We start from the raw sequence: 27,314 nt of genomic DNA, 5'->3' as shown, positions 1-27,314 counted from the left end.
CCAAGAGGCCAAGGTCTAACAGCCCAGCGCCACCTCCTGCCCTGGCCCACTCACCTTCTTCATCACAGGATGGGCCTGCCTCCCACAGGCTTCGAAGAAGACACACAGCAGCTGCAGCACAGAGCTCCATGCTGCGTGGAATCTGTACGTCAGGCCCTCCTCCACCGCCCTGCCAAGGGAGTGGGCAGTCAGGGTCACGAAAGTCCATGGCTGGCACCAGGAACTACTGACCACAGCAGGGCAGGGCTCCAGGGAAGGCCAAGGAGGGGAACCAGTATTTATCAAGTGCCCTCTGGGCTAAGAATCTCATTTATATAATCTTCACACTTCCAGAAAAGGCTGTGAGGTTATTTGTTCCATCCTCAGATGCTGGGAAAGATTGAGGGCAGGGGAAGGGGTTGACAGAGGATGAGATGGTTGGATGGCCTCATTGACCTGACTTTGAGCAAACTCCGGGAGATAGTGAAGGACAGGGAAGCCTGGCATGCTGCAGTCCATGGGGTCACAAAGAGTCAGACACAACTTAGCAAATGAACAACAACAGATGGGGAAACTGAGGCTCAGAGAGACTAAATACCCTTCATTGAGCCTCCAAAGCGCATGCTGTCACTGTCCCATGCTTTCTCGGTCTGACCAGAGGTAGGAAGCTGGGGTAGGAACAGGTGGTCTGGACAAGAGGGAGGAAAGCCACAGCAGTGGGGGGTGGGCAGGGCGCTAGCCCTTTCTGGCCTGTGCGCACTGCGGTCAGTTCATCTCTCAAGGCTGAGCTTCAGAGGCTTTAGGCAAGAATGGCTAACAGGGATCAGTGTGGGGAAAGAGGTGAGTTGGGGGGTGAGGTGGCAGTGCATAACAGCTCTACTCAGTCTTCCAGAAACTTCATTCCAGGTCTTCGTAAGGAACGGAGCCCAAAGCACACCCCAGAGCTGAGCAGACAGACCCAGAGGCGACACCAAGCATCCAGGCCCCTTGGTGCTCCGAGGCTCCTCGCTGGTGGCGGGGAGGGCGAGGTGGCCCCATCTGTGAACAGCCCCTCTCACAGTGGTGTAGAGGGCAGCCCAGCACGTAAGAGTGGACTCTGCAGTCAGGCTGCCACTTAGCAGCTCAGCCTCCCCAAACTGTCAGCGGGGTCAGCACCTATCTCCTAGAACCACAGAACTACCACTAGTTTCTATTTATTGGTGCTCAACTACACAGCAGGCACTATCCTGCGGACTTTACATTTAAAACCTCATCTATGCTCACCTCCGTTAGCCTGATGAGGACCCTGAGGTGGAGGACGGGCCCCCAAGCCCACACTCACGAGCGCAGTGACACTACAGCACCTGCGCTGTGACCAGCACGCACATGACAGCCGCTGCTCTGGCCGTGTGCGCAAGGCCCGCCACGCTGACGAGAGGAACGCTTGTCATCAGGAGGAGCTTTCGACAGGCACACCTTACTCCCTCCTAACGCAGAGGCTGCCTTCTCACCTGAACATCTTGGCAATGCACTGGGAAGGGCCTGAGGCTGAGGAGGTCACGGAGCCAATGTCGGCCATGTGGGGAGCGACACATTCTTTCAGGATCTCCTGCAAAAAAGAGGCCACGGCCATTTGGGCCTAAGCTAGCCCCCCAGTGCCACTCTGCCTTCCCAGGTGACTGCTCCCTGAAGCTTCCAGGAAGTCTGCCTCCACTCCGAGAACCTCTTCCCCAGGATGTAGCCAGAGACTGTGGGCGAGCTCTGGGGGAGACAGGGCAGCAGGAGACCCCCTCAGACTCTGTTCCGCTCACTAAAGCTGGGGCTGGGGGTAGCGGTACCTGGAGGCACTGGGTGGCAGCTGTTACCACTGGCAAGTGGGGGGAGAGGAGGCAGGTCGTCGCAGTTCCAAAAAACCGAGGGAGGTGGCCCAGCCCCAGATCCCGATGCAGCCTGTCAAGACAAAAGGCTTCTGTGGTGCCCGGCCCGAGGCCTAGGGGACTCAGATGGCCCAGGTCTGACAGCAGCCACAGATCCAAGGGGCACCAAAAGGCCCTTCCGGTGGGCAACTGTACAGAGTGCTGTCAGGCAGGTAACAGCTACCCGTGGTACAAGGTTCAGACAGGTCTCCAGGGCGCAAAACCAAGAGCATGCGCACCTCCTCACACCGTCTCCCAGCCTGACTCAGATGCACTTCCCTGGGGAAGATCAAGGCTAAGTTTCTCAATACTCTTCCAGAAGGTTTTATACATGTACAAACACACAAAATACTAACTGCCAACACTTATGGAACAATTATCACATGCCAAGTTCCGGTGTAACAACAAACATTCATTCACTTAAACTTCGTAAAGATAAAAACAACAACTGAGATTAAACCCTATCACAATTCCCATTTCAGAGATGAGGAAACTGAGGCACAGAGAAGTCAAATAACTTGTCCGAGGCCACCCAGCTAGTGGGGTGGGGGTGGGGGTGGTCTAGATTCACACCCTGGTAGTTTGGCTCAAGAATGCAAACCATGACACACCTTGCTTTTTCTCAATGTATCTTGGAGATCTCCCCATATCAGCATGCACCCATCTACCTCAGTTATTTCCAACAGCTGCCTAGTATTCCACTGTTCACACCTAACCAGTACCCACCCTGGGACACATCCAGGTTGCTCCTAGGTGTTTCTGCCATAGGGTCACAAAGAGTTGGACATGACTGAAGCGACTTAGCACATCCTACAATTAGGGGAGTCCTCCTGTAGGATAAACCCTGAAAAGTGGAGAACAAAATGATCCGGCCACTTTCTGGCAAAAAGCAGTTTGGTGCAGGAAAAGAACATGAGCCTGGCGGACGCGGCACTGCTTCCCCACAGCTGCGTGACACACTCACACACAGCGCTTCAGTTTCTGGTTCATGAAATGGGCTGAGACCTTCCTCGTGGGGTGGCAAGATCAGCGAAATGAAACACGGATGCAGAGTACCCAGAACAGTCTTCTGAGGGCCAACCAGAAGCCTTCAGAGGACACAGGATGACACAGGGGTCGAGCCGTCGGGGACTCGACCCTGGCTCCAGGCAAAATGCAATCACCAACTGACACTTTGTTTTATTCTCAATCTTATTTGGGATAAGTGAAGCTATCCAGTGGCTACTATAAGAGTGAGTGTTTTCTGTGCATGCTAAGTCGCTTTAGTCACGTTCAACTCTTTGCAAACTTATGGGCCAAGTTCATGGAATTCTCAAGGCAAGAATACTGGAGTGGGTTGCCATGCCGTCCTCCAGGGGATCTTTCCAACCCAGGGATCAAACTCACGTCTCCCGCGTTGGCAGGCCAGTTCTTTACCACTAGCACCACCTGGGAAGCCCCGTAAGTGTTATGACAGAGACACAAAACAGAAACTGGGTTCGAAGGACTGAGAATCCCAGAGAAGCAGACCATTAACCCAGGTGGGACGTAGGGTGGAGCTGCAGAAAGCAGATGATACCCTCTGAGAAGTAAACGACTGCACAGGGCGACAGCCAAGAACGGCCCTTGGCCTCCACCCTTCAGTAGGGAAGATGCTCTCAGAAGGCCTTGTTGCTCCTCACAGCTGATTGGTAATCACTCCGGCAGGAGAGGCAGCAGCCCTGGCTAACCCAGGCTGTGCTCCCCAGCCCTGCCTTCATGAACTCAAGAGCTGGTCTGCACACACTCAACACAGAACCACCGCCACCCCCAGAAAAAGCTGAACCCCCTCCAACTTCTAGCTCATGGCCCTCCTGTCTGCAATGCAGGGTGGGGAGCCAGGACCGCCCTCTACCATGACCTTACCTGACCAGGTTGATATGGGCTTTCTCCATGACCTTCAGCCAGGCCAGCAGGGGCTGTAAATCATTCTCGCTGGGAACGTAGTCGTACAAGGCCTAGGAGAGGGACCAGGAACAAGCAGGTGACAGCAAAGTGTTTCAGCAGCAGTCCAGTGACAACACCCCTTCCTATCACTACATGACAGCCTGCACACGGGGCCCTAGAACTCACAACCCCCTTGGCTTTCCTTTCCCTGATCCATGAAGCCCTTCTGCTTCCGCTTCTAGGGGAGAAAAGTCTTTAGGAGCAGTCGAGAATAACTTGGTTAACACAACCCTTTGTGAACCTGACAAAAGACCAGAACACTTCTCTGGAAAAATGCATGTGAACACACACACACACACACACATTTTTACAAACAATTTTTCTGGGGGGTTGGGGGGAGGGTTGTGCTCCCTTCCCCAAATCCACCTAGAGATCCCTGTTTGAGGTACCTGCTACCATGAGACCATGCTGAATGGTTTACTATGTTATAACTACCACAAAGTCAAGGGTCAGGGCCCCACCTGTGGACACTAATGTGGCTTTGGTGGATGGTCTCCTGGCTGTCTACCCGCCTCCTATGCTGGGACAGCCCAGTCTGGCCTATCCAACCTCGCTCTGCAGACAAGTAACAGGGCTCCCCCCAGCATAGCCACGTCCCCCATTTCCCCATCCCTCTGTTAGGTCTCACTGTGATGATCTGGGCGTTGAGCTCTGCCGGCAGGGTACTTGCACGGGGCTTGGCATGGAAGAGGCTGTGAAAGGCCTGCATGGCACAGGCTGTCACCAGCTACAAAGGACGTGGAGGTTAGTGGGAAACTCACTGCAGAGGCCAAGGCAGCCCTGGGCTCCTCCACATCCCACTCCAGCTGGTGGGTTGCGGGGGGAGACCTGGGCCCCCTGAATCTCAAACATGCACCCGACGCCTAGATACTCAGACACAACTGTTGCTTTAGGAAGTCTTGGCAGCCACTGGGAAATTTTTTAATGATTTAAATGACATCAGAGAAACGTGAACAACATGTTTTTAAAATTATGGACTAAAAAAACAGGCTACAAATGGTTGGCGTACTATAATTAAAACTGTATCTTTATGTGTTTTCTTATCTAAAAAGAAAATGTCTAAAAGGATACACAGCAAGCTGCCTGTAGTATTTATCTTAGAAAATGAGACTTGGCGGGAAAGAGACCTCTATTTTTTACTTTATACACTTCAGAGTTTTTTTTTCTTTCTAAGCAACGATCATGTTATTCATATATTAAATATTTTAAAATACGTTTGTGAACAAACACTGTATGAGAACATATAAAGATTAACAGAATTGTGCTAGGATAGCAGAAATGCATGGCATCGCTTTTATGTGTCTTTAGAGTGTCATACTGATCTTACTAAATTACTAAGTGAGCAAAAAAAGAAGGTGAGAGAGAAAAATATAACCATACGCATGGGTGGGGCGGAGCTCAAGCAGGGGAGAAGTGCTACCTCACCAGTCCCACCCGATCCCACCTCCTCCCTGAGCTCATCTCCCAGCTCTGGGGGCGCTGTCTGCCCCACTCCAGGGATGAGATGCGTCCTCAGGTGTAGCCAAGAGCAGGGTCGGGGCCAGGAGACCCCAACTCCCACTTTTGGCCTGAACAGTGAGCTTCCTGAGTGCTAGCACACAGGCCTGGGGTCTGAAGCTCTGCCCCCCTCCTCCTCGGTGCACCCCCATGCACTGGGGCATGAGCTCACCACATGGTTCAAGGTCATGACCCGCAGGAGAGTCTCGCTGCAGCTCTTCACCAGGCCTTCTGGGAAGCAGGGCAGTAGGTCCTTCAGCAGGGTCAGCATGTGCAGCATGGTGGTGGCCTCCTTGGAGCCTGGCAGACAGAGGGGCAGCTGAGACTCCAGCCCACTCTCTGCAGCTGCCCCCGGCCCTGCCCCACCCACTCCACCGCGCTGCCCCACCTCCGGACTTCTCGATCTCCTGGATGCAGAATTTGGCAGTAGAAATGGCAGCAGGGTGATGGGCAGGGGCCTTTTCACCAAACATGAACTCACTGCCCTTGAGGATGGAGCACACCCCATGTTGGGCAGCCTTCCGGATCTGAGGGGCAAGAAAAGGGGACAGGGCCGGGTCAGCACTCAACCAGCAATGTGGGTGGTTGTCATGACCACCAGCAATGAGCAATGATCACATACCCATGCTGGGGGCATCCTTTGCATGGACTCCCGGGCTGATAAGTAAGACAAACCTGGGTTTCAGGTTCTGCTCTTCTACTAACTCACCAACCAACCTTGAGCGAACCAAACTACTTAGTCTCTGAGCTTCAGTGTCTCATCTTTACAACACAGATTCCTCTGTTTATGCCATCATCCAACAATACAGAGTGGTCACCAGTTCAGCAGTGAACCAGCAACTCATCAGGAGATAGGAAGTAAAGAAATGTATGCTGGAAGATAAAAGTACTTTGCAGACAATAATACAGGGGCTGTTACTTTTTTATGCAATGATCAGGTAAGTGTCACTCCAGTGATGTGACGTTCCAGCAAAGACCTAAAGCAAGTGAGAGAACCGCCATGGGGATTCGCAGGGAAGGAGGCACAGGCCTGCCTGGGAGCAGAGTGCTCAGCATCAGGAGTGACTCAGGACTGTTATGACTGATACATTCCCCCCAGTTATAAATTTCAGGAGGAAGCAACGTGACCGAGCACCACTTACTGGGCACTGGCTACAAGCCAGGACCTGGACCAGGTCTGAGGAAAACTCCCGAGTGTCGCCACGACCTTGCAGCAAAGTTGATTTTATTATCCCTATTTACAGCTTAAAAAACCAAGACTCAGAGAGATTAGGTAACTTGTCCACAGTCCCAGCACAGTGAGTCAAGTATTCAATTCAGTTCTGTGTGACTCCAAAGCCCCCTCCAGCCCCCTCTCCTTCCACTGTAACTAAATACATCACTGACCAGTGAGGCAGCAGAAACTCAAACAGGCCTGACTGTGACCATCCCTCCTGCAGGAGTGAGCAGACAGGGCTTCAGGCAGGAGCAGAAACTCCGGATAGGAGTCCAGCACTCAGGTGACCTCCCTGGGCCAACTCAGCAGCCCAGCACCAGCGGGCTTCCTGGAATGGGAGTGGCCGCCCCCCCCACGCCCGGGGTCCCACAGGCTCACCTTGGGCTTGGTGTGCACGGTGAAGCTCAGCAGCCCGTGGTACACCTGCAGGGTCACAGGGAAGCTCCAGGCCTCCAGGTCCTGCTTCCGCAGAAGGGTGGCCAGACAGGAGAGGACCTGAGAGGAGAGGCAGAGACCCTCAGCTCCACCCGCTTCAGCCACGTGGGAGACAGCCCGGGTTCTCCGGGACTCCGGAAAATGCCAAAGGGCTTTCTGAGGGTCCACAGAGTGCCTACACCCCTCCCAGGAAGCGTGAAAGCTTTAGCCAAATCAGGTGGGCTCTGGAAGATAGCAGAGGGACACCCAGACCCAGACACTGACCCATCGGAGGGCAGAGGTGGAGCCACTGATGGCCTGGGCTGACATGATATCCACGAAGGCTTTGGAGGTATCGGAGAACTTCTTAATGAGCACAGGGCTGGGCACACTGTGGGGGAGAGAGCAGAGACAGTGAGAAGCCCAGAGGGGTCTCCGAGGGCTGCTGGTCTGGAGGAGAAGCTGGACAAAGTGGGGCAGCGTGGGCTCCGTCACTCAGCTGGCTCCCCTGTCGTGACACCCAGTTCAGTGCGTTTCAATGGCCCCTGAGCTCCCCGCCTCCCTCATATTCTCCACCACTACCGACCCAATGGGACCTTATAAGCTCCCCTCAGTCCTTTCCCAATGTGTCCCCTGGTTGCAGGTCCCCAGACAAGCAGGCCCAACATTCCACCTCATCCCTCCTGCCCCGCTGGCCGTCATGGCTGTCCCCGCCCAGCCACCCCAGTCACACTCTTGTCCTGTTACCATCCCAGGCTACCCAGAGCCTGAGCCGGGAGACTGCCACTGGATACTTAGCATTTTTTTGTTCTTTTTAATAATTCCTGTGTTACTCCCTCCCCTCCAGCCCCTCTCCCTTCTTCCCTCACAAGGAGCCAGGACTCACCGCTTGAGGACAAGGTTCAGCAGGTAAGCAACAGCAGCCAGAGACTCCGTGGACTCCACCGCTTCCATGGTTGTCATCTGACCAGGCCACAGGGTGGGAATGTGGGAAGCATGTCATGCTGGGCAAATGGGGTACTGGGGCCCCGTGCACCCATGGGGATGGTTAGGACCAAGAACCCTGGTGTCAGAAGCTGAAATCCCAGCTCTGTCACTGTGACTCTGGACTAGCAACTTAACTTTTCTGTGACTCAGGTTTCCTCACTTGGAAAACAGGGATAATTAAGTTGTCGTGAGGTTTAACTGAATTAATACACATCACACTTAGAACACTGCCTGATGTGTGATGAAAACCATTATATCGCTATTTAATTTACTTCATTATTCTAGAGGAAAGGTTAAAAAGCATTTTCTGCAAAGAGCAGCCAGATAATAAATATTTCAGGCTTTGCAGGCCACATGTCATCTCTGCTGCATATTCTTTGTGTGTTTTAACTATCTTATAAAAATGTAAAATCCATCCTTAGCCCTCAGGCTATACAAAAACAGGCCATGGGTCAGATGATGCCCATGGGCTATAGTTTGCCCCTTCTCCACAGTGGTGGTTTTCAGACTTTTAAACCCTTAAAAATTATTGAGGATTTCCCCAAAGAGATTCTGTTTATGAAAATTATATCTATTGATATTTATCATATGAAAAATTAAAATGGAGAATTTTTTTTTTAAACATAAGAATATGCAAGCACAATTCCATGAGCTGTTAAAATGTCTTCAGACGTTACATAACTTCTGGAAAACTCTCAGGTACACTCACGACACAGAAAAAGGTAAATGATGGTCTGGTAGTACTATGGAATAATTGTGACCTAGCCAAGCCCCCAAAGGGCGTCCCCAGTGGCTCTGAGGTAAAGAATCTGCCTGCAATGCAGGAGATGTGGGTTCAGTCCCTGGGTTGGGAAGATGCCCTGGAGAAGGAAATGGCAACCCACTCCAGTGTTCTTGCCTGGAGAATCCCATGGACAGAGGAGCCTGGCGGGCTACAGTCCATGGGGTCGCAAAAGAATCGGACATGACTAGAGATTAAACAACAGCAAATCCCCTGAAAGGGTGTTGGTAACCCCCAGACTACACTCTAAAAACAATTTTATTAGAGAATCCCCCGGGTGTAACCCAGTTTTATCAACTAGGAAAGAAATAAAAGAGAGGACTGGATTTTGTTTTATGAGAATCATATAGGAAACCCCACCAGCCTTACCAAGCCATTTGAGAGTAACTGAAGCCCTTTCACCTGTTAAAGGTAGTCTTTCTCTATCCCTGCATGCAGGGGTCCCTGTCTTCTCTCTACAGCCTGAAGAACCTGCTCCCCCAAATGCCCACCAGCAAGTTGCACTCACTCACCAGCGCAGCAAAATACTCCGTCTCAGTCTCCTTCCCACCCTGGGAGCGAATCACCTCTGTGACAGCAGCCAAGACAGCACAGATCTGCACATAAGGGAGAAGCCATCTGTGACATCTATTTCCAATCAAATCCCACCCCAGGGTAGCCTTTTCTTCTTCCTCCATCACGAATTAATCTCCTGACAAAGCCCAGAGCAGACAAGTTCCCCTCGCACTGAGCCAGGGGAACACATCACAGGGCCCAGCAAACTGGAAGACATTTGCCCCAAAACCCACCTCTAGTGCTCTACCCATTACAGAAATACCTGCACAAATGTGCAAACATTTGTGCACAAGTGTGTTCACTGCAGCAACCAATTGGAACAATAAAGCAGCCATCAACAGGGGATTAATAATGTAGTATCATATAATAATGACAGATTCGAATATTATGTAACTACTGAAAAGAATGATGACCAATTATACAGATGAATTTAGAAATGCTGATCAGTGGGGGAAAAGTTGCAAAATAGTGTATATACAATATAATGCTGTTTTCAGTAACCTAGACAAAGTCTGGGTAAAAAAGTCTAGAATAGTATTAATAATTTGATAAGAGGCTGTTGAGAACTTGAGATCTGGCTAGTATGACTGAGAAACTGCATCTTTAAACATCTTAATTATTTATATTTAAAAACAAATACTTTAGCAAATACTTACGGGGAAACAGATTTAGAACTACTTGGGTATAAGAATCTACTTTTGCAATTGTAAGTTTCATGAACTTTAAATACTAATCAAGTACTGCCAATGAAAAGTTAGCATCCAAATGGAGATGTCAGACTAGATTCTGAAAACTCAGTACAGTAAGTATAATGTAAAAATACAGCACTTTTAAAAATATTGATTATAAGTTGAAATGACAATATTTGAAGTATACCAGGTTACAAGAGAGATACATAATTAAGGTTACTTTCACCTGCATCTTTTTTTTTTTTACTTTTATTTAACACAGCTGCTAGAAAACTTAAAATCCTGTGTGTGGCTCACATTACATTTCTGTTGGACAGCACTGTTCTAGAAAAGTACAGTGACTTGTCAACAGTAACCACCATAAAGAAGGCAAGCTGGGAGGCCAACTTCCATATTTTATTCTACTCATCTCACTTTGTTATCATTTATAGTTTTGACACTTCTCATTTAAACAATGAAAAAATATAAATATATATAATTTAAAATTATAAACAAAAAAGGTAACATTTAGGTCCTATTAGATAAAACATTTTCTAACCACTGTTATTCAGCGTTAATTTATTTAACAAATGTTTTCTGAAAACATTCTATATAAAAAGGCCTGTGTTAGGTATAGTTGAAGAGAAAAACCGTTTGCAAAATATTTTTTGGACATTTGGAAATTGTCTGGAAAATACACTGAGGGACTTTACACTTAAGATGAGAAGATACTCTTAGAAAAAGCAGAGTGGAACCTGCCCTAGGAGATTCAATAGGTCAGGGACACAGAGAGTAGGAAGGGTGACACATCACCCAGAGATTCCACCTGTTGTCAGCAGACAGCAGTCAGTTGTGCCCCCCTCCCCAGCTAGCCTCAGGCTGTCCTGAGCTCCCCCCTACCTCCTTGTGGGCAGCCGAGTTGGACTCCCAGAAGCGCTGCACTTTGCTGAAGGTGACGTTTGTGCAGTCAGACAGGCCGCTCAGGAAGGTGCCAGAAGACTTCTCGGTGAAAGCCGGCGTCACCTCTTCTTCTTCTTCCATGGCCGTCTCAGGGGCTTCGCTTTTGCCCAGGCGCAGGGACCCTGACTGCAGCTCATTATGCAACTTCACCGCATCAACTGTCAAGTCGCTCTTTCCTGAGAACCACCGATAAACAGTAAGGCCCCCACTTCTACTCGAAACTCCTTGGCCAAGAAAACAAGAACCACCCCTAGGAAACAAAACCGACAGAGTCTGGGCTCCTAATCTGAGAAGCTAAATTCTGAACGCAGTCCGCCTCAGCAGCCCACGGTACTTATCAGACCCAGAAAGGGAACCCTCCAGCCAATGGTTTCGCTTGTGTGAGTCGGCTGGGGGCTGCAGTGAGGGGCCTGGGAAAGAGAAGAGGGTGACAGCGCTCTGTGAAGAGCCAAGATTACAGACGCAGACACTCGTGGTACCCGAGCCAAGTTATCTCCCTCCTGTGAACTCAATTTCCGTATCTGTTAAATGGGGAGGGTGGGCCCTTACAGCAGGTTCGAGATTGGACATTTTAACAGCGAAGCGTCTGGTGCCTGGGCCCCAGAGCGGCTTAGATCCATCGAGACTCAGGCCGACCCAGAACCCCGCCGCCCGGCTGTGCCGTGATCGCGACCCTGCTACCTGAAGGCCGGCTGAAGAAGCGGCTGCGGGCGGCCTGGCGGTGGCGGCAGATGACCGGGTTGCTGTCGCTGCTGTGGCCTTTCTTCCAGCGTTTCAACTTGGCCGAGACCCCGGAGGGCAACTTCCCCGAGCGACCCATGCCTAGTAGGCAGGGAGAGAGGTTAAAGGATTGGGTTCGGGGAACTAAAATACACGCAGGACCCACGTGGGTTCGCAGCCGCTCCACTTCCTCTTCCTCTGACGTAACTTCCTTATTCGCGTCCGTTTCCATGGCAAAAGAATCAACATCCGGTTTCACGTAGTCTCCAGGCTCCACACTCGGTTGAAGGAGAGGCTGGAGGGAGACCCCATTCCTAGGAAGGAAGCTCTGGCTAGGGATGTTACCCCACGGCTACTGCTTCTTGGCCACAAGAGTGAACCTTATTAGACTGGAATTCCTTTACAGGTTAAAACACAAACGTACATTTATATTATTTTTTAAAATCTAATTTCAGGGAATTCCCTGGTGGTCCAGTGACTAAGACTGCACTCCCTATACAGGGGGCCTGAGTTCGATCCCTGGTCAGGGAACTAGATCCCACGTGCCGCAACTAAGACCCTATGCAGCCAAATAAGTAAAAATAATTTTTTTAAAAAATCTAATTTCAAAAGGTAAGCATAGAAACCAGGTGGCGCCAGTGGTAAAGAATCTGCCTGCCAGTGCAGAAGACACAGCAGACAAGGGTTCAATCCCTGGGTTAGGAAAATCCCCTGGAGAAGGAAATGGCAACCCACTCCAGCATTCTTCCTCGGGGAATCCCATGGACAGAGGAGCCTGGCGGACTGCAGTCCAGGGGGTTGCATGCAAAGAGTCTGTCACGACTGAGCGCGCACACACACACACACACACACACAGGGTCCTGTATAGCACAAGGAACTATATCCATCTCCTGAGATAAGCCACAGTAGAAACATGGAAAAGAATATATATATATAAAACAGAATGCGTATGTGTGTATAACTGAGTCACTGCTGTACAGCGGAGATTTGCACAGCTTTGTAAATCAACTGTACTTCGATTGAGGGAAAAAAAGAAAGAGTTAAAACCTGGCCAGACCTGAATGAAAACCAGTTCAAGCTGGAAAAAGAGAAAAGCAGCCAGTGATGCTCCAAACCGCTCAGCTATTTTCATTTATTACTGGGGCTATGCACTTGCTAAACGACTCTTGCCTCATTGTTACTGTTACTATTCAGTTGCTAAGTCTTGTCTGACTCTTTTTGACCCCATGAACTGCAACACCCCAGGCTTCCCTGTTCTTCACTATCTTTCGGAGTTTGCTCCGACTCATGGCCATTGAATCAGTGATGCCATCCAACCATCTCATCCTCTTATCTCATCATAGCACTCAATTCCCACTTACTTAATCTCGTCTTCTCCTAATTTCATTTCAGAAAATGAAAGTGAAGTTGCTCAGTCATGTCCGACTCTTTGTGACCCCATGGATTGCAGCCTACCAGGCTTCTCCGTCCATGGGATTTTACCAGCAGGGTACTGGAGTGGGTTACCATTGCCTTCTCCAGGGGATCTTCCCAACCCAGAAATTGAACCCAGGTCTCCCATATTGCAGGCAGATGCTTTACCCTCTGAGCCACCAGAGAAGTCCAAAATGGCATGCGCCGCCTGGGAAAAAAAACCCGGGTCGCAAGAATGGGAATCTTGCGTGATACCACTACACCAGCTCCTGCAATCCAGAACTGATTGGATTCCATTGCAATCCACTCCCCTGAGCCCCTCCCCAAAATCCTTTAGCCAGAACCCAAAGTTTGCAAAAGAGCTTCCCTCCCCTCTCTTGCAAAGCAGCATTCCAAGATTCCTCCAGAATTCCCTTCCTCAGTTCAAATCAATAAATCTGATTTTGTCAGACTAAAGCTTGATCTAGGGTTTTAGGCTGATTAGGCTTTAAATATTCATTTTTTAAACTTTTGTTTTTTGGCTTCCACTAAAGTTAGACCCTTCAATGAGTCAATCTTAATGTACCAGAACTTGACAACCACTTTGCATCCTGCTTCCTTCACTTAATACAATGTGAATTTCCGCCATGTGTTACAAACTAACTGTGTCCTCTGCCCCCATTCAAATGTTAAAAATCCTAATTCCCATAGCTCATGGTATTAGGAGATGGGGCTTTTGGGTGGTGTTTTACTCCTAAGGATGGACCCTCATGAAAGGAACTGGCAGAGCTTCCCAACCTTTTCCCACCATGTTTCCACAAAGCGAGAAGGGCCCTCACCAACCACACTGCCCCTCCCCCACCCTCCAAAGTTTAAACCAGACGTAACTAATCTACAGTATTAGAAGTCAGGATAGCAGTGTTCACCGTGGCAGTAGCTGAGAGTGGGCACAAAGAGAATAGTAACATTCTAATTATTTCTGAGTAAGGAGTTTACATGGATATTATCACTGTGTGCTAACTCACTGAACTATATACTTACAATTTGTGCACTTTTCTGTGTATATATTACACTTCATTGTTTGACTAAAAATCAGAAGTCATCTTTGCACACAGGGCAGAGAGAGCATGAAGACTGTTGACATGACAAAGCACCATTGCAGTTAAGGCGGTGAAGGTAGCTGAGCGCTGACTCCAGGCCCTGAGCCTCCAGCTGCAGGAATCACCACCAACTGGCACAGAGGCTGAGTTTTAGGTCTGAGAAAAAGGAACTAGTGGCCTGAGGAGTAAAAGGGAACCAAACTTGGAAATTACTATAAGCAAGCCAGTGCTCATGACCAGCGGAGAAGGAAATGGCACCCCACTCCAGTACTCTTGCCTGGAAAATCCCATGGATGGAGGAGCCTGGTAGGCTGCAGTCCCCGGGGTCACGAAGAGTCGGACAGGACTGAGCGACTTCACTTTCACTTTTCACTTTCTTGCATTGGAGAAGGAAATGGCAACCCATTCCAGTGTTCTTGCCTGGAGCACCCCAGGGATGGGGGAGCCTGATGGTCTGCCATCTATGGGGTTGCACAGAGTCAGACAAGACTGAAGCGACTTAGCAGCAGCAGCAGCAGCAGCAGCTCATGACCAGAAGTCATGATGTAGGGACAGTCACTTGAGAAAAGACAGAGAAAGTGTTGGGCTCAAGTCTGGACTTACTTTCTGCATCACACAGAGCAAGAATTTAACCTCTTTGAGTCTGCATTTCATAAGGTGGTAAAAATAATATTGAACCCACTGGTCTACTCTGAAGATTGTGTTAAAATGATTACAACACGGTTTAAGTGTTGTTAGTGGTACCATGTGAAGGGTGCTATGGTGCCCTTTTGCCACCAGAGGGAGCACTGCAAACAAACTGTTAAAGCCAAAGCCCTACAGAGACAGCAGCGAAGACTAAGCCACCTGGGGTTTTGCAAATCAGATGGGGAGATGAAGAGGCCCAGGGTAGTGGCCGCCTTCAGATCCTTTTCCCAGAGAGCAGGCACCGTGGACCGGCAAACTGAGCCTGCACCATGACTGGATACGGCCCCTGGATGCTCAGTCTGGAGCAAGCATTGGAGGGCCACAGGCTCCCTGCTGGCCCTCCATCCTGAGGCATCTGCTCAGAGTCTCCTCCGGAAGGCATGTGGTGCCAGGAGAGGGGAAAGAGACATCCAGATGGCCTGAGCACATTCTAGCACACTCTTCCCCACCCTGCACCCCAGGGCTCACCTTTTTGCTGAAGGACTAACCTCCTCCACCCTGAATTCCACCAACGCCTTCCACCCAGAGGCATTAACTGTCTCCAAGACTAGCCACGTATATATGGCTCGTAAAGATGACTCTTTACATCAGGTGGCCAAAGTACTGGAGCTTCAGCTTCAGCATCAGCATGAGCCGACTCATTGGAAAAGACCCTGATGCTAAGAAAGATTGAGGGCAGGAGAAAAAGGGGCGACAGAGGATGAGATGGTTGGATGGCATCACCAACTCAATGGACGTGAGTTTGAGCAAACTCCAGGAGATAGCGAAGGACAGGTTAGCTTGGCGTGCTGCAGTCCATGGGGTCGTGAAGATTTGGACCTGACTGAGTGACTGAACAGCAACAAAGGACCACTCATGTTTGTAGGATGGATTCTCTAGTCGAACCCTCAGGGTTAGAACTCAAGTACCACCACTTGCTGTCTGACCTTGAGCAAGTCGCCTTACTCTCTGAGCCTGTTTCCTTCATTTGTAAAATGGAGATAAGAATGCCTACCCATAGCATTTTTGAGAGCTAAATAAGACAACACATGCAAACGTGCTTAACACTATCTGGCAGATAATGAGAAGGCAACAACTGTGAGCTGACTCGTTGGAAAAGACCCTGATGCTGGGGAAAATTGAGGGCAGGATAAGGGGTGACAGAAGGTGAGATGGTTGGATGGCATCCCGGACTCCATGGATACGAGTTTTGATGGCTATCTCCATCACTAACTCCAGTATATAGTGAAGGACAGAGAATCCTGGCATGCTGCAGTCTATGGGGTCGCAAAGAGCTGGCCATGACTTAGCAACTTAACATTATTATTATCCAAAAAAAAAAATCTTGAGTTACAAAGCACCTTCTCACCTACTATCGAAGTGAGGAGGAGAGAGAGAGCACATGTCCTCATTTCACAGACGGGTAAATATGGTTCCAAGGAGTTGAGTGACACCAGTAAGGTCATACAGTCAGTCAATGGGCAAAAGCCAGGAGATCCAACTCTTAGCTGAGGAGCCCCCTCTGTAGTCACTGCTCTTAAAACTCTCTTTAAGGCTTATGTGGAAGTAACAGGGCTGCTGCATCCAAAGCACTGAGCCCAGGGCCACAGGAAAGCCGTTTTTAGATTTGTGGGGTTGTAATCTCTTATGACGCTAAGCAGGAGGAAAGGGAAGTTGAGGTTTAGCCTCTTGCCCTAAACAAAGAGGAAGTGATGGTTTGGATGTTTGAAATGGGGCTCAAGCCCTGAGGGTAGGAGAAGGGCTTTGTCACCCTGGGCAGCCCATCGTGATCAAGCAGTGGAGTTGCAACTCCAGTGTTTTCCTAGCTGCTGGAGTTGTGTTAACAACCAGACTTTGGGCTTAGGCAGGCTTGCATTTGGAGCCACATCCTAGGTATGACCAGGGACAGGTGACTGGACTTTATAAGCCACAGTTTGATCATCTGAAAATGGAGCTGCTCTTTGGAGACAGAAATGAGATAACACATGCCAAATGCTTAGCACCGCACCTGGCACGCGACTGTTGCAGAAGGCTGGGTGCACCTGGCTTCTGGGGCTGTGACATTCATTTGGCAAAGAAGAGCTTTTAGGAAGAAGAGCTTACTTCCTAGAGTAAGTCTGGGGGCTGAGTGAATGGCCTGGTGTACTAAAACTGACAGAGAGGACCAGTATCTGGGCACGGCAGGTGTGAGCTTGCTCAAAAGGAGAACTGTCTTCCAAGGTGGGGTCCACCCTTTCTTCCCACCTGGCAGTAGGTGTCCATGGCTAGCAGAAGGGAGTCTGGGTAAGGAGAGAGTGTGATTGCCACTATAATCTGGCATCCTGATTCCCCCCAAATCAGTCTTACTCCAAAACGAAATCTTTGCCACTTACTGCTTTGAATCCCACCCCACCCACCCCACTCCCCTTTTTTTTTTGCCATGAAGGATACAAGATCTTAGCTCCCTGACCAAGGATCAAACCCATGCCCCCTTCAGTGGAAGCACAGTATCTTAACCTCTGAATGGCCAAAGAAGTTCCACGAGGTGGCTTTTTGAAAATGAAACTGGCAAAGTAGATTGGGAGTATATCCTAATGGGCTTTAAGGGCCAGGCTAAGGGGTCTGGATTCTAATAGGAACTTTCGGAAGCACATTGCACTCATGCTCCTACTGAGTCCTCACAGCTATGCTGTGCAGTGGGTGTCATTATCATTAGCCAAACAACAACAAGCACTCACACACACAGAAGGCTGCAAATAAGAAAAGAGTTTATTTTGTTCTTAAGAATTGTAATTCTGGAGAAACAGATTTGGGTGAAAACTAAAGAGTGTTCCAGGGAAGAGTCAGAGGGTTATAAAGACAAAAGCCACCAGAATACATTCTAGAGCAAGAAAGGAAATCTATGCCCTTAAGGGACAGGCTGTGACAAGTGTTTTAGGGTGAGAGTCTGATAAATATCTTGAGTTTCTGGAAGACTGGGCAGATACTCTGGATGCCTTCATTAAGGCAATAAGTACTCAAAAGGTCACATTTCCATCCAGGCGGAGACCCACATAAGTTACACTTCCTTAAAGACCTCCCAGCTCCATTTAATTTTTTATTTGTATTTTAAAAACTTTTATTTTTATTTATCTATTTGGCTGCCCTGGGTCTTAGTTGCAGCAGGTGGGATCTAGTTTTTGACCAGGGATCAAACCTGGGCTCCCTGCACTGGGAGCATGGAGTCTTAGCCACTGAGTTCAGTTCAGTTCAGTTGCTCAGTCGTGTCCAACTCTTTGCGACCCCATGAATCACAGCACGCCAGGCCTGTCCATCACCCTGTCCATCACCAACTCCAAGAGTTTACTCAAACTCATGTCCATCGAGTCGGTGATGCCATCCAGCCATCTCATCCTCTGTCGTCCCCTTCTCCTCCTGCCCCCAATCCTTCCCAAAATCAGGGTCTTTTCCAATGAGTCAACTCTTCACATGAGGTGGCCAAAGTATTGGAGTTTCAGCTTCAGCATCAGTCCTTCCAAAGAACACCCAGGACTGATGCCCTTTAGGATGGACTGGTTGGATCTCCTTGCAGTCCAAGGGACTCTCAAGAGTCTTCTCCACCACAGTTCAAAAGAATCAATTCTTCGGCTCTCAGCCTTCTTCACAGTGCAACTCTCACATCCATACATGACCACAGGAAAAACCATAGCCTTGACTAGATGGACCTTTGTTGGCAAAGTAATGTCTCTGCTTTTCAATATGCTATCTAGGTTGGTCATAACTTTCCTGCCAAGGAGTAAGCATCTTTTATTTATTTTTTATTTTATTTATTTTTTTTTGCATCTTTTAATTTCATGGCTGCAGTCACCATCTGCAGTGATTTTGGAGCCCAAAAAAATAAAGTCTGACGCTGTTTCCACTGTTTCCTCATCTATTTCCTGTGAAGTGATGGGACCAGATGCCATGATCTTCGTTTTCTGAATGTTGAGCTTTAAGCCAACTTTTTCACTCTCCTCTTTCGCTTTCATCAACAGGCTTTTTAGTTCCTCTTCACTTTCTGCCACAAGAGTGGTGTCATCTGCATATCTGAGGTTACTGATATTTATCCCAGCAATCTTGATTCCAGCTTGTGCTTTTTCCAGCCCAGCGTTTCTCATGATGTACTCTGCATACAAGTTAAATAAGCAGGGTGACAATATACAGCCTTGACGTACTCCTTTTCCTATTTGGAACCAGCCTGTTGTTCCATGTCCAGTTCTAATTGTTGCTTCCTGACCTGCATACAGGTTTCTCAAGAGGCAGGTCAGGTGGTCTGGTATTCCCATCTCTTTCAGAATTTTCCACAGTTTATTGTGATCCACACAGTCAAAGGCTTTGGCATAGTCAATAAAGCAGAAATAGATGTTTTTCTGGAACTCTCTTGCTTTTTTGATGATCCAGCAGATGTTGGCGATTTGACCTCTGGTTCCTCTGCCTTTTCTAAAACCAGCTTGAACATCTGGAAGTTCACGTACTGGTGAAGCCTGGCTTGGAGAATTTTGAGCATTACTTTACTAGCGTGTGATATGAGTGCAATTGTGCAGTAGTTTGAGCATTCTTTGGCATTGCCTTTCTTTGGGATGGAGTGAAAAGTGACCTTTTCCAGTCCTGTGGCCACTGCTGAGTTTTCAGCCACTGAACCACCAGGGAAATCTTTCCCACCTTCATTTTAGAGCATTCTGTTAGCAATATTGACTCCAGTTTTTATTTTCCTTTCACATCATTATCCATATTATACACATGGAGAAACCAAAGCTGGAGAAAGTCGAGTACTTGCTTAAGTTCCCAACAGCATTAAATGATAGAGTTGGCATTTTCTTATGATCAGCTGATTACAAAGAGATGAAAGTGGCCTAGTTCTCATGTACAGTGCTCACAGGCTGGTTGGGGTGGGGGCGAAGAAATCTGGTGGTGATGATATGATCCATGCCATCATCCAGGTATGCCTAGGAGTCAGAGAGCCTCGAGCTTGGCAGGGTGTGGTCAGGTCTAGGAGGCAGATTCAGTGTCAGGTGAGGGTTGCTTTCTGATCCACAGACTGCTGTATACTTGCTGTGTCCCCACATGGCAAAAAGGGCAAGAGAACTCTGTGAGCTCTCTCTCTCTTTTTTTAAATAAATGTGTTCATTTCTCTTCTTTTTTCTTCAGTTTGGCTGCACTTGGTCTTAGTTAGACACACAGTATCTTCGATCCTGGTTGAAGTATGCGGGATCTTTGATTGTGGCATGTGTGATCCAGCTCCCCGACCAGGAATTGAGCCCCAGCCACCTGCATTGGAAGCATGGAGTCTTAGCCACTGGACCATCAGGGAAGTCCTTGGGCTTTCTTTTATAAGATACTAATCCCATGAGCCCTCATGGCCTAAGCACCTCCTATAGTCTGCACCTCCTAATACCATCACGTCAAGGTTATGATTTTTTTTTGCATTTTAAAAACATTTATTTATTTTTAATTGAGGGATAATTGCTTTACAATATTGTGTTGCTTTCTGTCATACATCAACATGAATCAGCCATAGGTATACATATGTCCCCTCCCTCTTGAACTTCCTTCTCACCTCCCACATCCCACCCCTCTAGGTTGTTACAGAAGCCTGGTTTGAGTTCCCTGAGCCATACAGCAAATTCCCACTGGCTATCTATTTTACATATGGTAGTGCACCCACCACCCACCTGTGCCCAGATGTCTGTTCTTTATCTCTGCGCCTCCATTGCTGCCCTGCAAATACGTTCATCAGTACCATCTTTCTAGATTCCATAAATGTGCATTAATAGATGATATTTATTATTCTCTTTCTGACTTACTTCACTCTGTATAATAGGCTCTAGGTTCATCTGGTTATGATTTCTTTTGTATTTTTCATTTTGAAGGTTAAGATTTCAACATATGCGTTTGGGGACATAAACGTTCGGTCCATTGCAGCGACACTGGAGCTGCATGGTGAATTGAAATTGACCAGAAAGGAGAGGTGGAGGTGTGGCCAGGCCTAGGGAAGAGCAGCTGCAAAGACACAGAGGTAGAGCTAACATAACGTGTTTGCTCTAGAGGCAGGATGCTAAAGACTGCCGCACCAGTACAGGCAAGAAACAATGGTCTGACACCAAGGCTGTGGCAGTGGGAGCGAAAAGGAGAAGATAGATGGGAAAATGTATTTAGGAGGGGGAATGGGTAGCACTCACTGACTGACCAGTTATGAGGAATGAGCTAGATTGCAATGTGCAGTTATGTAGACTGTGGACTGCTCAATTTCCCACCGGAGGGATCTGAACTCCCACTCTCATTGGAACTGGTCTTTTTCTAAGTAACCAAGATACTGTAGAGACTAGCAATAGCCCTAGAGGGAGGAAAAATTACTCCCAGAGAGGCAAGCAGTTCCAGACTAGATGTGGAGGGTGTCTATGGAAGACACCACCTCTAAATAGCTGAAACAAAAAGTTGAATCTCTGATTTACTTTGGGAGTACACAGCACTGCCTGTGGGGCAGTCTCGTTGAGTGGAGCAGGGACGTGATCGTCCATGAGGTGCTGGGAGGTGTGAAGGTCTGGGATGGGCACACTTACAGGAGGGAGAGTTTAGGGACTGGCTGGTGACTGTTTCTGTGTGACTGTTGCTGACTGACTGTTGCTGACTGACTGACCTACACAAGTGCAGTCACCAAGGCAAACTCTCATTGTTCCATTAAAGGGAGATGAGTTGTCATTGCTGATATGGTTTAAAACCCTTTGGGGTTGTTACTTGTTGCCTTGGCAACAGGACAGTCTTTGGGGTATGAGAACTTTTTTTCTTCACGAGACAGCTAGCTTAAACCGTTCACCTCCCTCCCCTCAGGAGCATTTTACTTTAACAGTGGACTATGTTTCTCAAAGGGTTAAATCTCCAGAGGGATTTAGGACCTGCTGGGGGCTCAGACACCTGCCTGGTCCAGGCAGTGGCAATAAGATCCAGTTTCTGTCCTTTCCTTCCAAATCCTGTACCTGGGGTGGTCCTAAAACAGGGATCACGGAAATTAGCTGCACAGTAGGGAAAGGTCCTGGCCCAGGGCTGGGAGTCATGTATCAAGTCAAAACTAGGACCTAGGAGTGAATGCAAGTTTGATCGGGGGACCTTCTGAAAACTACAGCCAGGAGGACAGACTCTCAGATAGCTCTGAGGAGCTGCCCTGGAAAGGTAAGGGAGGAGCCAGGATACATAGTCATGTTTGCTGCAAAGACAAAAACAACACAAAAAGAAGCAGAAAAAAAACAAACAAAAAAACCCCATACAGTCAAACATCAAAAAATTACTGCTAATCACAAAAAAAAAAAAAAAAAACAGACATCTCAAATTAATGGGATATATATATATATATATATATATATATATAATACTTAGGATTGAATCCAAAAAATATAGACTAGGAGAACAATCTGATGTGAAGGAGAACAGAGGGCCCTGTTTGAGCATTTTTATCATCATAGTTTTTACACACAGGGCCTAGAAACAAAGGACCTGGTGCACCCCTTGTGGTTTCTTTTCAGAGACTGAAAGAGTTCCATAACCCAAGAAAAAGAGTTTATACTATGGCCACACTGGCCACTCAAGTCCAAAGCTGGGTTTTGAGGTTGGAGAAGAAAGGCTTTTGTCAGGGGAGCACTTGGAAGCCAGTTCCAACTCTGTATCTTCAGACGGTGACTGTGGAATGCTGTAGAGTGTGACTTTTACCGGTCACTGAAGCACTGCTTCCTCTCCTGGATGCTCAGAGTCTTGAGACTTTAGCCACAATCATTTGGGCTCATGCTGGAGGCAGGAATCCCTTCCTGCGCAGGCATCAGCTGAGCTGGGGAGATCTGAGCATACTGTGATGAGTTTGCTTGATGTTCCACACATAAAGACTTAAAATGTTGTGAAGGGGAGTCCTGTGGACTAGAGGGCAGCCGCCCCTCCCTGCCTTCCACCCAGCAGGAAACATGTTTCTCCTTGTTTCGATTCTAAATCGGGCTTTGCTGAATGTTTGGTACTTGATAAGGGAATTATCTTTCTGCAGAAAAAAAAAAAAAAAAAAACACTTGGGAAGGGAAGGCTGAGAGAGGCCTTTATTATTTTAAGCGACAAGGGCAATAGGAATGTAATCACTGATATCCTTATCTGAGTTTTTGTAGCAGCTTAACCAACAAGTTCCCTGGTGGCTCAGAAGTCTGCCTACAGTGCGGGAGACCCGGGTTCAATCCCTGGGTTGGGAAGATCTCCTGGAGAAGGAAATGGCAACCCACTCCAGTACCCTTGCCTGGAAAATCCGATAGACGGAGAAGCCTGGTAGGCTACAGTCCATGGGGTTGCAAAGAGTCAGACACGACTGAGCGACTTCACTTTCAACCAACAAGTTGGTGGTTAGAAGCTGTTAGAGTCCTGTGAATTTACCTGAGGCCTGAAGGATTTCCCTGAGGCCTGGGAAAGATTGAAGGCGGGAGGAGAAGGGGACAACAGAGGATGAGATGGTTGGATGGCATCACCGACTCAATGGACATGAGTTTGATAAACTCCAGGAGTTGGTGATGGACAGGGAAGCCTGGCGTGCTGTGGCCCATGGGGTTTCAAAGAGTCGGACATGACTGAGCGACTGGACTGAGCGACTGAACTGATGAACTGAAGGATTAGAGCACTGAGCTAGGAGGGAGGCTGTCTGCCCTAAGAGTTCAGGGACTGGGTGGGTGAGGGGCCCAGGAAGAGATGAGAACTGTCACTGATGAATGCCTGAACCGGGAGATAAGAGTAGGCTCAGAAGGCTCTGGAGCACAGGGCCCATTCCCACACTCCATGTAGGAAGGAAGACTTATTTGGCCATAGTTGCTCCCTGCAGGGCAGAAAGGGAAGGTGGTGACCAGGTTGGGAGCTCTGCAGTGGGTCCCTCAGGCTGCTCGCCAAGCTGGCCCCTGGCTGTGATCAGAACCCTCATACTGCTTTGTTCTCAGGATATGTGAAAGCTCTCCCTTATCTGCCCACTTCTTTAGAAGGGCCGAGGAATTACCCCTGACAAAGGTCTGTGTGTCTTGTGTTCAATAGAGATAACAAGATTTAAAAAAAAAAAGTACTAGAGGGCAACATACACTGGTTTATCCCTACCCTTTACTGTCATTTGAGAAATCTTGGTTTGAACGGCTCTAAGCTTCTTCCCACTTCATGGAAAATAGATGGGGAAACAGTGGAAACAGTATCAGACTTTATCTTTCTGGGCTCCAAAATCACTGCAGATGGTGACTGCAGCCATGAAATTAAAAGACACTAACTCCTTGGAAGGAAAGTTATGACCAACCTAGATAGCATATTCAAAAGCAGAGACATTACTTTGCCGGCAAAAGTTCGTCTAGTCAAGGCTATGGTTTTTCCTGTGGTCATGTATGGATGTGAGAGTTGGACTGTGAAGAAGGCTGAGAGCCGAAGAATTGATGCTTTTGAACTGTGGTGTTGGAGAAGACTCTTGAGTGTCCCTTGGACTGCAAGGAGATCCAACCAGTCCATTCTGAAGGAGATCAGCCCTGGGATTTCTTTGGAAGGAATGATGCTAAAGCTGAAACTCCAGTACTTTGGCCACCTCATGCGAAGAGTTGACTCATTGGAAAAGACTCTGATGCTGGGAGGGATTGGGGGCAAGAGGAGAAGGGGACGACAGAGGATGAGATGGCTGGATGGCATCACTGACTCGATGGACATGAGTCTGAGTGAACTCCGGGAGTTGGTGATGGACAGGGAGGCCTGGCGTGCTGCGATTCATGGGGTCGCAAAGAGTCGGACACGACTGAGTGACTGATCTGATCTGAAGCTTCTTCCCAGATTTGTGAAGCTGTGACAGACACTGGATGAATCCCCATTTCTGCCCAGGAATTCTGGCTTTTTGCTGCAAAGCCTTCACTGTCCTCACGGTCCACCCCCTACCCTCCGCTCTATCTCCTTTTTTTCCCCCAATTTCTCTGGGTTCCTGCCTTCTTCTGGCACAGCAAGCCTCAACTCTATGACCTTTTTCCTTGGATCATCTCTGACTTCTCACTTATATACCTGGTCCCCTGCTCATCTCTTGCTCTTTTGAAAGGGTCACCTCACTTTGCTCATCTGTTGCATGTGGACTGGAGGTGGGGACTTGCAGTGGACGATTATCAAGATCTTTCGCAGCTCAGGGACACTCAGGGAGTTGGCCAAGGGCAAAGTCTCCATGGGTATATGAAATAGAGATGCAGTGCCCATCCTCAAGGAGTTTCTAGTTGAGTAGATCTGATATAAATAGATACATAAAAAAATCTTTGATAATCTAAGGTAGATATCCTGTGAGTGAGTTAGAGTTCCTCAGAATTCCAAGGAGGTGAGAGATTCCTTCTGGAAGCAGAACAAATTGATGAAAGCAAAAAATTAGGATTCCTGGGCTCTTTCCCAAGGCTGGTGGTACAGACACCCTTGGCCTCCTGCCCAAAGTATCCTAGTTACATGCTCAGTTCCAATCCCAGTCTTGATCACATGGCTAATAGCATTTGTTATCAATATGTTAATAATACATTATTGTTATTTATGACTATTTGCTAGTCTGAAAAGCCAAGGTTAAGGCTGGGAGTGTATGCGCATCAGTACTGAAGCAGAAGAAATGGCCAGAGGGAGAATTTCTAAAGAGGGAGTCTTCCAAGGTCCCCACATGGGCCATGCCAGGAGCTTGAACAAGGAAAGCTTCCAGGGCAGGTCTTGCTTTGCAGCCCTGGAAGTCCATAAACTCCAAGGGCAGCTTTCAGTGCTGGACCCCATTCCAGTGACCTCTCTGGTCACTGAGTTCCATCTTCTCCCAGCTGCAGAGGAAGGAAGCAGTGGAACATTGTGGTTAGAGTGCACACGTGGCCACTGACTGTCTGGGTTTGAGTCCTGGGTTCTTTTTCACTTCTGCCTGCAGTTGTAACTTTGGACTAATTATATCCCCAGGCCTCAGTTTTTTCATCTGTAGAATGGACAACCTACATTATATGAATTGTGAGAAGGTTGAGATAATACATTAAAACACTGGACATGGTAACTTTTGTTACCGAGTCCAAGTAAGGTCTGCTTGTCTCATGACAGGGCAGTGAATCCAAGAGACGAGGTGTTGAGGCAAGCAATACGACTTTCTTCGGAGAACCGACTGATCGAGAAGATGGTAGACTAATGTCTCAAAATAATCATCTTCCCTGGGTCTGGATGCCAGCTTCTCTTATGGATCAGAGATTGAGGGGTAGGGGAGGAAGCAAAATAAAAAGGGCGTTAATTTTCAAATATCTCCTAAAATAGCAAGCTTTGGACAGGGGGATGTGTTCATTTCTTTTTTCCTGCCATCTGCAGATGGACAGGGTTCTGAACCAAGGCACTTGAGTTTAACAGTCTGGCAGGGGGGCAGGATTCTCTGAGGCAGGCCATTATGTATGATCATAATAAAAAAGCAATGGAAAGCAAGTCAAAGAAACAGTTCCAACATGGAGTCAGAATTGACTTTTCCCTGCAACACTTTCACGGACGGTAGATGACATATCTAAAAACCAGTCTTACGTGCTTTGATTCACGTTTTTAACAAACTGCCTTTTCTCTGCCTATCAAACCCTTCCCACTCTTTAAAGTCAATAAGTGCCCTAAATGCAACATTTACGTGGAGCCCACAGAGACTATTAGGTGAGACATACACACACGGACTTGGGAGGCAGCGAGCCTAGGCTTGAATCCTGGTTCCTGCAACCTTGGGCAAATTGCTTCATCCCTCAGTTTCCTCTTCAAAAAATAGGGAATCAATAGTACTAGGCTCTTAAGGCCATCATGAGGATATGAGGAGTGAATGAGTTAATGTTTGTAAAGTACTTAAAACACTGCCTGATACATAGTAGGTGCTTTATGAGTGTGTGTTAAAAATTTTTGTATAATTTGTCAAAGTATAACACACAGAACTTTTTTGTTAGGTGTTTTACACATGGGCCTTATTTGCACTTCACCTGCTATGAAGCGCAGAAAACACATTCTACCCATCTTTGACCCTAGCCCACTGCCTGACTCATGTATGGTGCTCAATAAAGTGGCAAGGTTGAAATAAACCAGGACACAGTGGCATGGGCACTGGAAAGCTGTCTAGATAAAACAGCAGATAAGCTGTCTACTTAAACTGCTGATTGGGTGTAGGGGAGGGACAAGCAGTAATCCTTCTCTTTCTGGAGTGTTTGATCGGCCTGGAGTTTGCTTCACTGTTGCTGGTCCAGGAGGCATTGACCAGAGGCTGTGAGAGGCTAGGAAAGTTGGGACAAACAGCTCTGTGTTAAATGAAGAGCAAGTCTTTCAAACTAGCAGTCAGAAGCGGAGAAGGCAATGGCACCCCACGCCAGTACTCTTGCCTGGAAAATCCCATGGACGGAGGAGCCTGGAAGGCTGCAGTCCATGGGGTCGCTGAGGGTCGGACACGACTGAGCGACTTCACTTTCACTTTTCCCTTTCCTGCATTGGAGAAGGAAATGGCAACCCACTCCAGTGTTCTTGCCTGGAGAATCCCAGGGACGGGGG

At 48.1% G+C, this 27,314-nt stretch overlaps 1 protein-coding gene across 2 annotated transcripts in view; it reads right to left on the bottom strand.

Annotated features, from left to right (window-relative positions):
- RRP12 (ribosomal RNA processing 12 homolog) overlaps positions 1-11,831 on the bottom strand; it is a 28,924-nt gene extending 17,093 nt beyond the window's left edge. The window contains exons 1-13 of one of the 2 annotated variants that reach the window (XM_027528672.1): positions 11,599-11,831; positions 10,858-11,093; positions 9,247-9,330; positions 7,853-7,929; positions 7,252-7,357; positions 6,931-7,047; positions 5,725-5,863; positions 5,509-5,636; positions 4,468-4,566; positions 3,759-3,850; positions 1,797-1,908; positions 1,470-1,567; positions 55-169 (exon numbers count right to left, since the gene is read on the bottom strand). In XM_027528672.1, coding sequence (XP_027384473.1) covers positions 55-169; positions 1,470-1,567; positions 1,797-1,908; positions 3,759-3,850; positions 4,468-4,566; positions 5,509-5,636; positions 5,725-5,863; positions 6,931-7,047; positions 7,252-7,357; positions 7,853-7,929; positions 9,247-9,330; positions 10,858-11,093; positions 11,599-11,737 — 1,542 coding nt within the window. In that variant the 5' untranslated portion in view covers positions 11,738-11,831. The remainder of the gene's footprint in view (positions 1-54; positions 170-1,469; positions 1,568-1,796; positions 1,909-3,758; positions 3,851-4,467; positions 4,567-5,508; positions 5,637-5,724; positions 5,864-6,930; positions 7,048-7,251; positions 7,358-7,852; positions 7,930-9,246; positions 9,331-10,857; positions 11,094-11,598) is intronic. The other variant, XM_027528673.1, reaches the window with a different exon arrangement.
- Between the last annotated feature and the right edge of the window lie 15,483 nt (positions 11,832-27,314).

This window comes from Bos indicus x Bos taurus, chromosome 26, assembly GCF_003369695.1.
Source record: "Bos indicus x Bos taurus breed Angus x Brahman F1 hybrid chromosome 26, Bos_hybrid_MaternalHap_v2.0, whole genome shotgun sequence".
In the NCBI taxonomy this organism is placed as follows: domain Eukaryota; kingdom Metazoa; phylum Chordata; class Mammalia; order Artiodactyla; family Bovidae; genus Bos; species Bos indicus x Bos taurus.
The sequence above is the reverse complement of the archived record's forward strand: the minus strand, read 5'-3'. Positions and strand labels throughout refer to the sequence as shown.